The sequence below is a fragment of the Haliotis asinina genome, chromosome 15 (genome assembly GCF_037392515.1).
Source record: "Haliotis asinina isolate JCU_RB_2024 chromosome 15, JCU_Hal_asi_v2, whole genome shotgun sequence".
Classification (NCBI taxonomy): Eukaryota; Metazoa; Mollusca; class Gastropoda; order Lepetellida; family Haliotidae; genus Haliotis; species Haliotis asinina.
In genome coordinates this window covers 50,249,189-50,262,742 of record NC_090294.1, presented here as the reverse complement: position 1 = coordinate 50,262,742, position 13,554 = coordinate 50,249,189, and the positions used below count along the sequence as shown (strand labels likewise).

General features: G+C 38.7%; 1 protein-coding gene across 1 annotated transcript; it reads left to right on the top strand.

Moving 5' to 3' along the window:
- Window positions 1-56: 56 nt before the first annotated feature.
- LOC137265100 (M-phase inducer phosphatase-like) lies at window positions 57-2,671 on the top strand. Its single transcript, XM_067800413.1, has 7 exons — window positions 57-77; window positions 566-706; window positions 1,162-1,398; window positions 1,590-1,751; window positions 1,880-2,007; window positions 2,152-2,269; window positions 2,504-2,671. The coding sequence occupies exons 1-7, from the start codon at window positions 57-59 to the stop codon at window positions 2,669-2,671; spliced, it is 975 nt and encodes a 324-aa protein (XP_067656514.1).
- Window positions 2,672-13,554: the final 10,883 nt, after the last annotated feature.

The window sequence follows — 13,554 nt, the reverse complement described above, 5'->3', positions numbered from 1 at the left end:
GTTGTACAACGCTTATAATTACCTTACAGAACTCCTTCAAAGAAACGTATTACAGAATGTCAAGAAGACAACTTAAGGTAAGAATAACAGGTTTATTCATTTGGTCGCTGACTCAATTTCAATGTAAATGCCATTCGTAGGTCACCATTTGTCATGAGTGAGTTGGGTTTAAGGCGGCTTTGAGTATTTTAGTTCACTTGCTCGATAACGGTTTTAGTACACCGAAACGTCGCACCCAATGCAATAAAGAAGTTGACTATCTATAGAATGGGTTTACCATTATTTACGTTATGTCTAGTCTTTGTGGGGAAAAATCCCAAAGCAGTGCAAATTGAAGACGTTCTTGGCATTGTTCAAACACACAAAAACGCGTCATGGTACTGCCAAACTGTGATATATACACATGAAATGGGATTCACACCCACGATGTAGATTTCGCACGCGCATATGGGATGTATTTCTTTGTCTACGGAGCCAGTGGAGAACCCAGTTTGCGTGTACAACATGTAGCCTCGGAAACAACGAAATTCTTTGCACATATATATTTGTTGTGTTTCTATTTCAGTTTTATGTGGAATCTGCGGACTTGGAGGATCTAGCAACTGTTGCTGACATGTCCCCGGACGTCTTCATCCCAAAGAGTCCTTTTACAGACGAGGAAGACTTAGATGATAGCGGCTTTGAATCTTTGAGCAGCGACAATGAGGTATGTTGATCAAAGTTCAAGGCTTCCCAAGCATGACATACAATTGCATGGGTGAGCGAATTAGGTTTTACAATGAATTAGACAAGATTTTAGAATGAATTAGACAAGGTTTTACAATGTATTAGGCAGAATTACAGTGAACTGTTTTTTTTATATACATGCCCATGTTTGATATTGCAGATGCGAATAATAACATTAAAGTCGTGAATTAATTAAAAATAGTGATGTGCTTTCAAGATATCCAGGAGTTCAAGATGATCTATTTCATCCGTTTACGTATTTTTAGCAAATGTATCATATGATGGTGACCAAGTGGTTATTACGTATCTTAAACCCCCCAAAAGGAAAGACTAAAGTTCAGGATTCAAGTCCTTTTCACAACGTTTTCCAGGTAATCACACTGTAATACACCCGTATTATGTTTCATTGTACATGGAAGCTGTATCTGTTATCAGGTATCTCCTCTGGCACTAGAAAATAGGACAAGGAATGGTTTCCATGGCGCCAGAAGATCTCTTTTCTCAGGGAAGAGGTCACGTGAAGAGAAGGAAGAAGACCTCACTGTTTCGCTGATCAAAAAACCTCGATCACCTCATATCAACAAAGCCCAAGTTGAGCTGATATCAAAAGATATGAAGACAGCAGTCGAAAAAATGCAAAACCAGGACGATCTTATTGGTGATGGTTCACAGGTTAGTTGAAAAAGATGTGCATAATAAATGATAAATGATGTGTCAGTAACATGAATTTCCACTCAAGGAAATCACGACTGAGGATAAGTTTACGTTTAGAGATAGATCAGTGCTTGAAGATTCTGAAGATGACGAGATAAACTAGAAAAAACTTCAGATTCAAATAAATACCGAAATTATCTTTGTTCCAGAACCATAGTCTCCCAACTATAAAAGGCAGGCACAAGGATCTCAAGTCTGTCACTCCTCACACAGTCTGTCAGCTTCTGGCCGGAGAGTATGATGACGTCATTCAAAACTACAGGATCATCGACTGTCGTTACCCTTACGAATATGAAGGAGGTCACATTGAGGTAAGCCACTGTCTTCATCAGACAGCTTTAATAGCTGCGATATATGTTTGCGTTCAAACATCAACATCGATATATTTTGCACTTTTTTACTTTTCCAATTTTACATTAATTTGGGTCTTTTGTTTCAGGGTGCGGAGAACCTTTACACCGAGGCTCTGATCTCAGAGTTAGTGACCAGTATTCAGGGGAGGGAATCCACTCAAAGGAACATTCTTGTCTTCCATTGTGAATTTTCATCGGAGAGAGGTCCTAAGCTGTAAGTAATTTTTCAGCATCACTTTATGCAACCTACTATTCTAACGGCTTCTGAGCTGATAAAATGTTTGATGCTTTCATAGTCCCCAAGAATACTATTCTTTATACAGCTTTAATTTATACATTTATTCTTCATCTCATACAGATTGAGACACCTGAGAAACCTTGACCGGAAGTTGAACAGTGAAAGTTACCCTTTTCTCTTCTACCCGGAAGTATACCTGCTAGATGGTGGATACAAGGCCTTCTATGAACAACATCAGGTTGGCTGACGTAACTGGTTATATTTATTTATGAGGATTGTGTAATTTTGTTGTGTTCATTTTATTCGGCATTACATTTGACACCAGAGAAGCAGCAGAGACGTAGAAATCTTTTGAGAAAAGCGAAATCTTAAAGACATGTGAAATATTCCGTTGTCTTATTTCATCATAACTTGATTTATAGTTTTGTTTCTCGAAATGAACCTGACATTTCATTGCCACCGTTTCTTCTAGTGTCAGTGTGAACCAAGATCCTACCTTCCCATGCTGCATCAGGATTACTCCAAAGAACTACGTCACTTCCGGGTTAAGTCCAAGTCACGGACAGCAGGACAGAAACAGAGAATGCGCTTTGGTCGATTACAAATGGATGTGTCTCCACTCAAGTTACTTCTGCAGTGAAAGATGAACTGTTAACTGTGACTTGTTGCCTTTGGGCTATGCTGATGGCGTCGTTGCTGATGTTGTTGAATACGTTCTTGATGCTGGTGTCTACATGTTGCAACAGCAGAAGACTATGAGTACGTTTGACCTGTTATGTTGAGGTCGTCCGTTATGTTTGACCTGTTATGTTGAGGTCGTCCGTTATTCTGTGACATTCCTTTGTTCATCCATCAGGTAATAAACTCCACACACACACTTTCTTGCCATCTGTCATTTCTTGGTTGTCACATTACAACCTTAAAATAGTGATATTATACCTGTGCGGTTTTATGAATCGCAAATATGTATAATTCTAACACTTGACAGTTAAATAGAAATTTCCGAGAAAGCAAACTTCACTCTCACCTTCTGAAAATGCGTACTTAATTATTACCAGTATTAAAACGAGACAAAACACTCTCTATGTCCAGACGAACGTCTGCTAAAATCAGAGTCATTTGTGTGACTAAGTTATAAGGCTGAGTCGAGGAATCACTATCTTGTAGTGATGATACCACGTCCTTTCGAATTGGTCAAATGTCGCTAACACATGCATGTCAATTGCTAACAATATCATTTCATTAACCTTGCAAAACCAATAGCATGTCTAAAATAACGATGAATCAAACGGCGATGGAAGGCTTAAACAGCCATCTACAAATCGCCAAACGTTTATCAGTGTACTGAGGATCCACGCAAAGTTACCAAACTGGAAACATATTCACAATAATAATGATTAACTAACAAATGATGTAAAGGTCACGTGGATAATACCTAGCGAGGGATGAAGTAAACAGTTATCTACAAATCGCCAAACAGTTATCAGTATACTCAATGTACTGAGGTTTTAAGTATTGGAAGCTCTCATAGTAGATGTGGCAGCCTCCATAATGCAATCGGTGTTCCCTAAGTCTTTTCTGTGTGATGGCATCCTGGTTGGTTTGTTGCTTAACGCCGCACTCAGCAATATTCCAAGCATATGACGGCTGTAAGTAAATAATCGAATCGAGTATAGTACAATTAGAGTTACCTCCCCTGAATTTGTAGCAGACGTCATTTTCCTCAGCACTGTCAACAATGTCTGCTAAAGATAAAAGAAGGTTGATTTTTGAGTTGTGTAATCAAGGAATTGATGATGTAAATACATTGGCAGAGAGAACAGGAACTCCTCTTTCAACTGTGTATAGGATTAGGAAGAATTTTAAAGAGGGAAAGGATTTGGGGCACTAGAAAGGAGCAGGGAGACCCAGAAAATTGGACTTCTCAGATCGCGTCCGGCTGGGAATTTTAGCGTCTAAAAAGCAAAGGGCAAGCATCTCCAACATCAGGTATGAAATGACAGAAAGGGGATCAACAGTTGTATCAAAATCTACAGTTAGAAGAAATTTGATTGATCTTGGATGGGAGAAAAAGACTGGAATTCCTTCTCCTCTCATGAAACAAGAACATAAAGACAGGCGTGTTGAGTGGTGTTTGGCACATGAAAACTTTGACTGGGAAAATGTGATTTTTACTGATGAAAGCTCAATATGGGTATATCCCAATAATGTGAAAATATGGACAAAGTCTGCGTCAGCACCGTTGTATCGACGACCTAAATACAGCCCAAAGTTTCATGTATGGGGAGGGATATCCTTATTAGGAACGACCCCGCTGTGTGTGTTTGACGGAAACCTGACAAGTCAACGCTACACTAACATATTAGATAATTTTCTCCTTCCATGTGCACATGTGTTTTATGGAAATGACTGGATTTTGCAGCAAGATAATGATCCTAAACACACCGCAAAACATGCCAAGCAGTGGTTTCAGGAGAAAAATGTGACTGCATTACCATTTCCTGCATATAGTCCTGACTTATATCCCATTGAGAACATTTGGGGGATGATGAAGGAATGTGTGAATCAAAATGGGTTGACAAAAATTGAAGACATGAAGAGAGAAGTGGTCCGATACTGGGACAGCATAACTCACGAGACACTAACCTCTCTGATAGGAAGTATGCCTACCTGTCTTAGACTGTGCCGTGAAGCTCAAGGAGACTTGATAAAATATTAAATTGTTACCTACACAACATGAAAAGGTCAGTTCACTTTCACAATACATTCAGTTTTATCTGATTTGTTCTCGTTTAATAATATGAAATGCTTTAGCTATTCTCAATAATTTTGAACCATACTGTATATGCAATAACATTGTCAGTTTGTCAGTAATTATGGTTTTTTCTCGCTTTAGTTTTTTTTTAATATATGGACAAGATCAATATGGAAATGGATGATGACAAAGGTGGACATCGGTGATGGTGGGCGTCCATCAGAAATCAAGTACATTTTTTGGTAAATCACAACTGCCATAGAATATTATGATAAATAACTGTTTCATGACGTGAAGTACTATGCCAAGACAAACTATAAGCATGCGATTTTAACAGTCTGGACACTTTATACTAAATCCTTCAGAACATGAAATACATTATTATATGGGTGTCATTGTACATTTGCTGGAAGCAACTGATATCAATATAATTCTCACCACCTGCACCACCGGCGGTGCCGGAGTACTTCAATTATGACTTGACATCGGTATAAAATCTATACCGAAACATCGCTTCATATAATAATGAAGAAGTTGTCATCTTTAAAGAATTGTACTTTACTACATCACGTCTTACACTGTATTTGTCAGAAATAGCTGCACTTGCATAACTATATGTAACGTAGACAGTTAAAGAGTTTGAAGGCAAATGACAATATCTGATGATGATTTGCAGATTTAACGCGCGCTTTCCGACAATACGTATGTTGTACATGGAGACACAAACAATATCTGCGTAAACTCGTGTATACATACGTGTACTAAAACCAAAGAAAGCAGTTTTTAATCGAGTCATTATCCCTTTAACCGTACACTTTCCATAACACCTAATGAAAACACTGTCAACCACACGCACAATTTGGGCTTGGTGTGAAAGTGCAATCGCTTGTCTTCCTCATAGATATGGAGTTACCTGTACGAGGGTGTGACTGGATTATCCTGGGTTAATTGCCAGATAGTAAATGAAACGTCCGTTGGTTGATAACACAAAAGTCAGGTGGGTTTGTCAGTCAGCTGAATGACACTTTTGGACAATATGTATTTACTTTGGGAACGAGATCTTTAATGTGGGTACGCTTTCTGCGTGGTTAAGGTATAAAGAATGTTTAATGTTTAATTCCCGGAAGAACACTTATTATGCCTGGTGTAAAAGTTAAACTTTCATGTTGTTGCAGGATGTTATGGTTTGCTTGCTCGAACATGACGTGATATTGTCTCATTATAGTTTGCAATGAGAAAGTGTAATTACAAATGTAGCATGTGTTACAGGTGTGTTGTCGGCGACGTCTTGTGGTTAAATGAAGGTGAAAGTAAGCTGGATTTTATGTTGCTTCAGTGGTATTCCAGGCAACACCAGTATGGGTGATGATAACATGTTTTATCTGGGCAATCTGAACAAAATCTTTGTACGTGTACGTTGTTATTTATTCAAGTGAAAAATATAGATGATGACATTAAATCATATATTTGTTGAATCGTGTATTTTATCTGTGGCCATAGTGTTCAACATCGTTGCTGTTTCGACCTTCCTGAACACCAACACCAAGAACATCTTTACACAATTTGTCTCAAATCAATGTACCTTAATAATGCAGGAATGAGTCATGTTTCACATATGTAACAATATATCTACATGGAAATATTACTTTCTTTCGTCCCCGATTTTGTTTATATTTACGAACATTATAGTCTCGGTTGAAAAAGAAATTAGCAACATCTACACAGTGAAGAGAAGATAGTTACTATCTTTCACAATGGTATTAAATATTGTTCCACAGACTTTCAGTCTTGGAAGGCCAAAAACAACATAGCAAAGAATGGTGACTTCCGTGTACAACGAGGTGGGAACATCAGTAGCCGAGGCACAAACGTTCGTGTCGCGTCGTTCTGTTGACATCGTAACCACCCTTTGCCTTCAACTAAAGGTATTAATTGTGTGATATACTCAAGCAACTGAAACAATGTGATAACCCAACAGGGTCACAACACCATCAACATGCACACTCGATGTGTGAGGAGTAATGTTTGCATCTTCCAAAGCTGAATTTAAACATGAAACTACCAAGAAATACCAAACAATTCACTTTGTTGTAATATTTCAGTCAGCACCCATCTAACCAATACCTTTCTCGTGCCATCGCGTTATCGCTTTATCGTCTTGTGTTATCGCTTTCTCGTCTCGCGTTATCGCTTTCTCGTCTAAGTGAATTTAGGCAAATTGTTAACAAGATACTGCGTGCAAACATTCTTCGCAAAAGGCAATGGCAGTCTGTTCGGGTCTCTTTTGAAGCCGAAGTAGAACCCGAAAACAATAATAAGGTATAAGCAGTCCACATCGTGGTTCAGTTTCATTTAACATCCATCTAAGCATTAACACGGTTTCTGCAGGCATCAGTCTAATCCAGCTTATCCAGATCATCCTACAGCCCTTCATAAGTCTGCTTCTTTTACACCTGAACATAGCCAGTGAGGAATCCATGCAGAAAGTGTGCCCACATTAAAATTCTTCTTCCCAAAGTAAATACAAATTGTCCTTAATTGACATTCAACCGACGTGCAAACCTACTTAAATTAGGAGTTATCAACACATGGGCTACCGGTATTCAAGCAAATGCAGCTAATCAAGATCATCTTAACAGACCCTTGATAATCCTGCTTACCTGTTATCTTAAACCAGCCAAATAAATGGAGAATCCATGAAGACAGTGTGAATACATTAAAGAGTAAATACAAGCTGTTCTTAATTGTCATTCAACTGCCTACCAAACCTACCTGAAATACGCGTTATCAACACATGGTCTAACGGTTCATGCACATGAAGCAGACCTTCTGGATTAGAGCAGTGAAAAACAGGTCTGCTTCGTGTGAATTTCACCAGAACTGTTACGCCAATTTTAATTATGTTTTTCCTGCCAGCTAATCCGGATAATTTGGATTATGCGCATGGGTGATCAGCCAGGGCTGCCTCAATATAAGGAATTCAAATTTGATAAATGTGTTTATTTACATTACTTTTTATTACATTTACATTAATTAGTTATTCATCATACATTTTGACACAATTTAGGGCAATTTCCAATGAGAAGATGCAGAATCTGCATAGTCCATTTGTGTAATTTCATCATTACAAGGGCGTTGCTTCAGGTTCTGGAGGGTCTGCTCCAACCTCTTCTTTGAGGGCGGTTTTCCTCCAGTCTGGTACCGGTGTAGTTTTGATTCAGTTGACATCTGAATTGACTTTATGAAGGTGATTGCCTCAAAGATGTTGGGATGGACCTTCTTCACAATCTTGTTAAGACGACTAAGACAGCCTTCAAAATGATAGTTGGTTCGTGCTGGTGTTGTGGTGGTTCTACTGGTGGGTATGTCCCACTATTACAATGATACTATGATAACATTTATTAACTGACGATCTTCATCTTTATAAATCGCTCCTACCCAAGAAACGAAGAGGCGCGCTTGACAGTAAAGCACCTTAAATTGGTACCTAAATGTTGAAACAGAACCATTCCACAGTCAGTGGTCTAACCTAGGCAAAAGGATGCAGTCCAACGTTCGTCCAGTCAAACCTGAAAATATACAGTATACACTACACAGTTAAACGCTGGGCTAACTAACCATAGTGAACTTCGAGAGGTATTTAGCAGCTGGTGTGCGGAACAGTGGGGACAGTTCTATGGATATGTAGCTTCTTTATTGTAATATAAGCAACGTTTTGGTGTAGACACTTGCCAAGCACGTGATGTACTATACTGCAGGAAACGCTTATGTGAGTGATATTCGATCAATTTATGTCGCTCTTAGCAAAAATCCAATCAACTGGAACCATTAACAATGATGCATGATGAAGTCAAGTGCCCATGCAAATAACAAGTTGACTCTTTGCTCTGTATCACGTTTATCTGATATCATACATATCATCACTTAGAGTACGTTATGAATAGATTATTGAGACAGTTTAAATGGTGTTTATATGTCGAAAGTTGATGTGTAAAACATTCTGTTTGCCATATCTGACAGCGTCATAGCTTATATATACACTGTTTACATATCTCTGTACACCATGTATTACATGTATATATCTCAAAGGGTACAGCTGCTTGTGGGCACGTAGCATTTGATAAGCTGATTGGTGACATGTGTATCCAATTAACCTTTTTTCAGCCTGTAACATTTTCGTTGTCAGACGGGGACTTGAAACTCGTTCAATGTATGTAATGATCTACCTGTATTATCTACGATCTATGTGATTGGGTTACGATAACATGTGTCAGCGGGCCTGACTACCTGATCCCGTTTTGTCACCTCTTACAACAAGCATAAGTTGCTGAAGACTAATGTAATCCCGATCTTGTTCCCCGGTAAAATTGGGAGTATGGAAGTTACTGGTTGTTAAGGCTTTGCGGGATATTATCTCATTTCCTGATACTCTTCTTTATGGCGTCACGGCAAAGGTGTAGCTTTAAGATAGGGAATAAATCCTAATAAAAGCTTAAAGAGAAATATTTCTGTATTTTGTGGAACATGATGTTACGGAGTATATTTGTATTGCCTTCATCATGTATGAAGAAACAATGAAACGGAAAGCTATAAAATTTGAAACAACCGTGATAAGACAACAAGGGAAGCCGATAGTTAATTAGCGCTAAACTGGTAGGGTGGATGGGCAGATGGAAGCCAAGGATTGTTCATCAACAAGTTAAATGGCAATAGAGAAATGTAAACCAACTAATTAATCCAGGCCTTATTAAACTTTTCACAGGCTTTCAAAACACTCATTTATTTGAACAAAAACACTCTCAAACTAAATATGCTTTATGGTTCAACTTCTATATTATACAAGGTCGTAACGTTTCGAGACAGTTCCTAGTCTCTTCTTCAGGTGAAGTGAAGGTAAAACTAAAGGGATGTAGTATGTATACACATAACAGTAGACAGATAACAATGGGTAACAAGATATACAGGTTTCTGTTAATTGATGTACAGGCTTCGATTGATTGATGTACAGGCTTCAACTGATGTACAGGTATTTACTGATTGGCATGCAGGCTTCTATTGATTAGGTTAAAGAGTTACAAGTAAAGAAGTTTGGATAAAGGTTAGTCACTGAGGATAAGGTGGTTCCATGCATTGGGTAGGTAAACACCACCGTCTCTGACGATTGAGGGCTTGTTCCGCTTGATTGCAATGGCTTTTAGGAGCTTGCGTCTTTTGAAGTCATTGGCATCCTAACTAGTGTCCTGGTGTTGTCCCAAACAATTTTATGATTACAGTTGTGCATGATGTGTTCACATACAGCAGACTTCTGATCCAAATTTTGAAGTGATGTTTTGTGTTCTTTTAACCTGACAGCCAGTGGTCGACCAGTTTCTCCAATCTATGTCTCTTTGCAACTACATTTTGAAACGGTGTGACCTTGTATAATAAAGAGGTTGAACCATAAAGAACATTTAGTTTGATTCCACCAACGTCTAAATGCCTTTGAAACAACTGAAACAACTTGAAACAACCAAAAACACTCTCGGTTTCTGAAGTTATTGTTGGATTGGTTTATTGTCTTTTCGCCAGCACCTTCACTGGCTATTAGCGGATTAGGATTAAAGGTCAGCAGGGCAGCCCGGGGGTCATCTCACTCACCTGAATTCGCTCACATGCCATGTACTCAGACCACAGTTAATAATAATTAGTGAACTCAGTTATCATCACTAATCACCAGTAATCAAATATGACGCGGCGAGACCAGTTATAAGAGAGAATTTTGACTTTCAATGTTGCATCAACCAGACAATGCCATGGATTCATTTATCAATGGCTTGAAGGAACTCGTGACAGTAGATCATAGACCAGTGCCAACCATCTTCCAAGAAGAGAGAAACAGTAAGTCTTGTAATCATCATTGTAGATATTGATATCTTCAGCTGCCAGTCACCAAAATATGTTCAAGTTGATTAACATCATCAAATCTGTACAATGCTTCCCTTCGACCAAAAAGCACAGAAAATATCGACAACTCCGAGGGAGGATCGACATCCAGAAATATACACTTTTAACTGGCACCATCTCACCACTTGTTTATGGTGACGCAGTGTCCCATCTGGTGGGACTGTAAATTGAAATGCGACAAATTAAAACGTGATATATATGTAAATTTATGTGTGAGTGATGTAAAGTTCATAAAATTGTCCGTGATATATTGCATTTTAAAATGTGAGTGTGAAGTCTTTACGTAAATTTTCTTTGTATGTGTAAATTTAAATGTGACGGTGTTAAAGTATGGTGTGAAGTGTGAGATGAACCCTGCCTAATCTGTTTGTTTTAAGGATTAGAACGATTCACAGCTTTTAATCCCATAACAATACCTGGAGGCAAAAAGAGAACACGCCGTTGGATTATTGGCTAGACAAGTTAAAAGATTAATGACAAAGTTGCCATAGAATTTGAAAGCATATGCATTTTATTCTATGCGACTAAAACAAATGGTGATTCAGTTTCCTGTTGGATTAAGTCATACGCAGGCAAGGCGACATGCACAGACAGGGCAGATTTAAGGTTGACATCGCTTTGTCGCTCTGTCACTCTATTGCTTTATCGCTTTCTCGCTTTTTCGTCTAGTGCTATCGCTTTCTCGTCTAGTGTTATCGCTTTCTCGTCTCGTGTTATCGCTTTCTCGTCTTGTGATATCGCGTTCTCGCTTTCTCGCCTCCAAATTTTAAGGTGAGAAAGCGATGGCCCAAATCAGCCACAATATACAAACGTTATTTTGATTCCTTCTTTCTAAAAAGCTGAATTTAAACATGAAACTACCAAGAAATACAAAACAATTCATTTTGTTGTAATATTTCAGTCAGCACCTATCCAACCAATACGAGGGTTTATACAGCCGTAATTCTGATTCCTTCTTTCTAAACGACATTAACTACACTAACATTATTCACATTGGCGTTGCTCAAGTTGTCTAGAATAACACTAAAGTTGCTTAAAACTATCGTACTCTCACATGCATTTGATCTCTAAATGTACTGCGTAGAGAAGTAGAATGTAGCAATATACATTACACATTAGAGTGAACGAAGTAACTGTTAGGTGAACACAACTTCTGGAACAACGAAACAATGCACGATGCACGTTTCACAGGAAATTGCACAGTTCTGTGCAGTCCGTAGAATCAGTTCTGTCTTAAAGGGTAGCAGCTTGTTTGGATCTTTCATAAAGAACAGATAGAACATGAACATGAATAAAAAAGATAATTCGTTTTACAGGTTTTACAGGTATATCCACAGTTCAATTTCATCCACACCATCCTTCGAGCCCCTTGATGAACCTGCTAACTTTACACCTATCTACTATGGAGTACCCACAAAAGTGTGTCCATAATCAGTCAAACACATACGGACTAAGACTCAGCCTAAGTGAATTTAGGCAAACTGTTAACAAGATACTGCGTGCAAACATTCTTCGCAAAAGGCAATGGCAGTCTGTACGGGTCTCTTTTGAAGCCGAAGTAGAACCCGAAAACAATAATAAGGTATAAGCAGTCCACATCGTGGTTCAGTTTCATTTAACATCCATCTTAACACGGTTTCTGCAGGCATCAGTCTAATCCAGCTTATCCAGATCATCCTACAGCCCTTCATAAGTCTGCTTCTTTTACACCTGAACATAGCCAGTGAGGAATCCATGCAGAAAGTGTGCCCACATTAAAATTCTTCTTCCCAAAGTAAATACAAATTGTCCTTAATTGACATTCAACCGACGAGCAAACCTACTTAAATTAGGAGTTATCAACACATAGGCTACCGGTATCAAGCAAATGCAGCTAGTCAAGATCATCTTAACAGACCCTTGATAATCCTGCTTACCTGTTATCTTAAACCAGCCAAATAAATGGAGAATCCATGAAGACAGTGTGAATACATTAAAGAGTAAATACAAGCTGTTCTTAATTGTCATTCAACTGCCTACCAAACCTACCTGAAATACGCGTTATCAACACATGGTCTAACGGTTCATGCACATGAAGCAGACCTTCTGGATTAGAGCAGTGAAAAACAGGTCTGCTTCGTGTGAATTTCACCAGAACTGTTACGCCAATTTTAATTATGTTTTTCCTGCCAGCTAATCCGGATAATTTGGATTATGCGCATGGGTGATCAGCCAGGGCTGCCTCAATATAAGGAATTCAAATTTGATAAATGTGTTTATTTACATTACTTTTTATTACATTTACATTAATTAGTTATTCATCATACATTTTGACACAATTTAGGGCAATTTCCAATGAGAAGATGCAGAATCTGCATAGTCCATTTGTGTAATTTCATCATTACAGAGGCGTTGCTTCAGGTTCTGGAGGGTCTGCTCCAACCTCTTCTTTGAGGGCGGTTTTCCTCCAGTCTGGTACCGGTGTAGTTTTGATTCAGTTGACATCTGAATTGACTTTATGAAGGTGATTGCCTCAAAGATGTTGGGATGGACCTTCTTCACAATCTTGTTAAGACGACTATGACAGCCTTCAAAATGATTGCTGGTTCGTGCTGGTGTTGTGGTGGTTCTACTGGTGGGTATGGAGATCCCCCTCTATCCACTGGCTGGTCACATAGTCCGGTACATCGGGCATCATCGGAAATGATTAGCTAATTAGGGCATCTCATAGCTAAGCCCCTAAACGAACACCAATCAGTTAAAAAACCCGATTAGTGAACATCAAAGGAAACATAAGGTCTGCTTCATGTGCATAGTTTGAAACCCAAAGGTCTGCTTCGTGTGCA

Excerpts from the sequence above, each read along its gene's own strand:
- LOC137265100 (XM_067800413.1), top strand. The coding sequence starts at position 57 with ATGTCAAGAAGACAACTTAAG. Across the intron at positions 78-565 it reads TGTCAAGAAGACAACTTAAG|TTTTATGTGGAATCTGCGGA; the intron begins GTAAGAATAACA and ends TTTCTATTTCAG. Across the intron at positions 2,008-2,151 it reads TCGGAGAGAGGTCCTAAGCT|ATTGAGACACCTGAGAAACC; the intron begins GTAAGTAATTTT and ends CATCTCATACAG.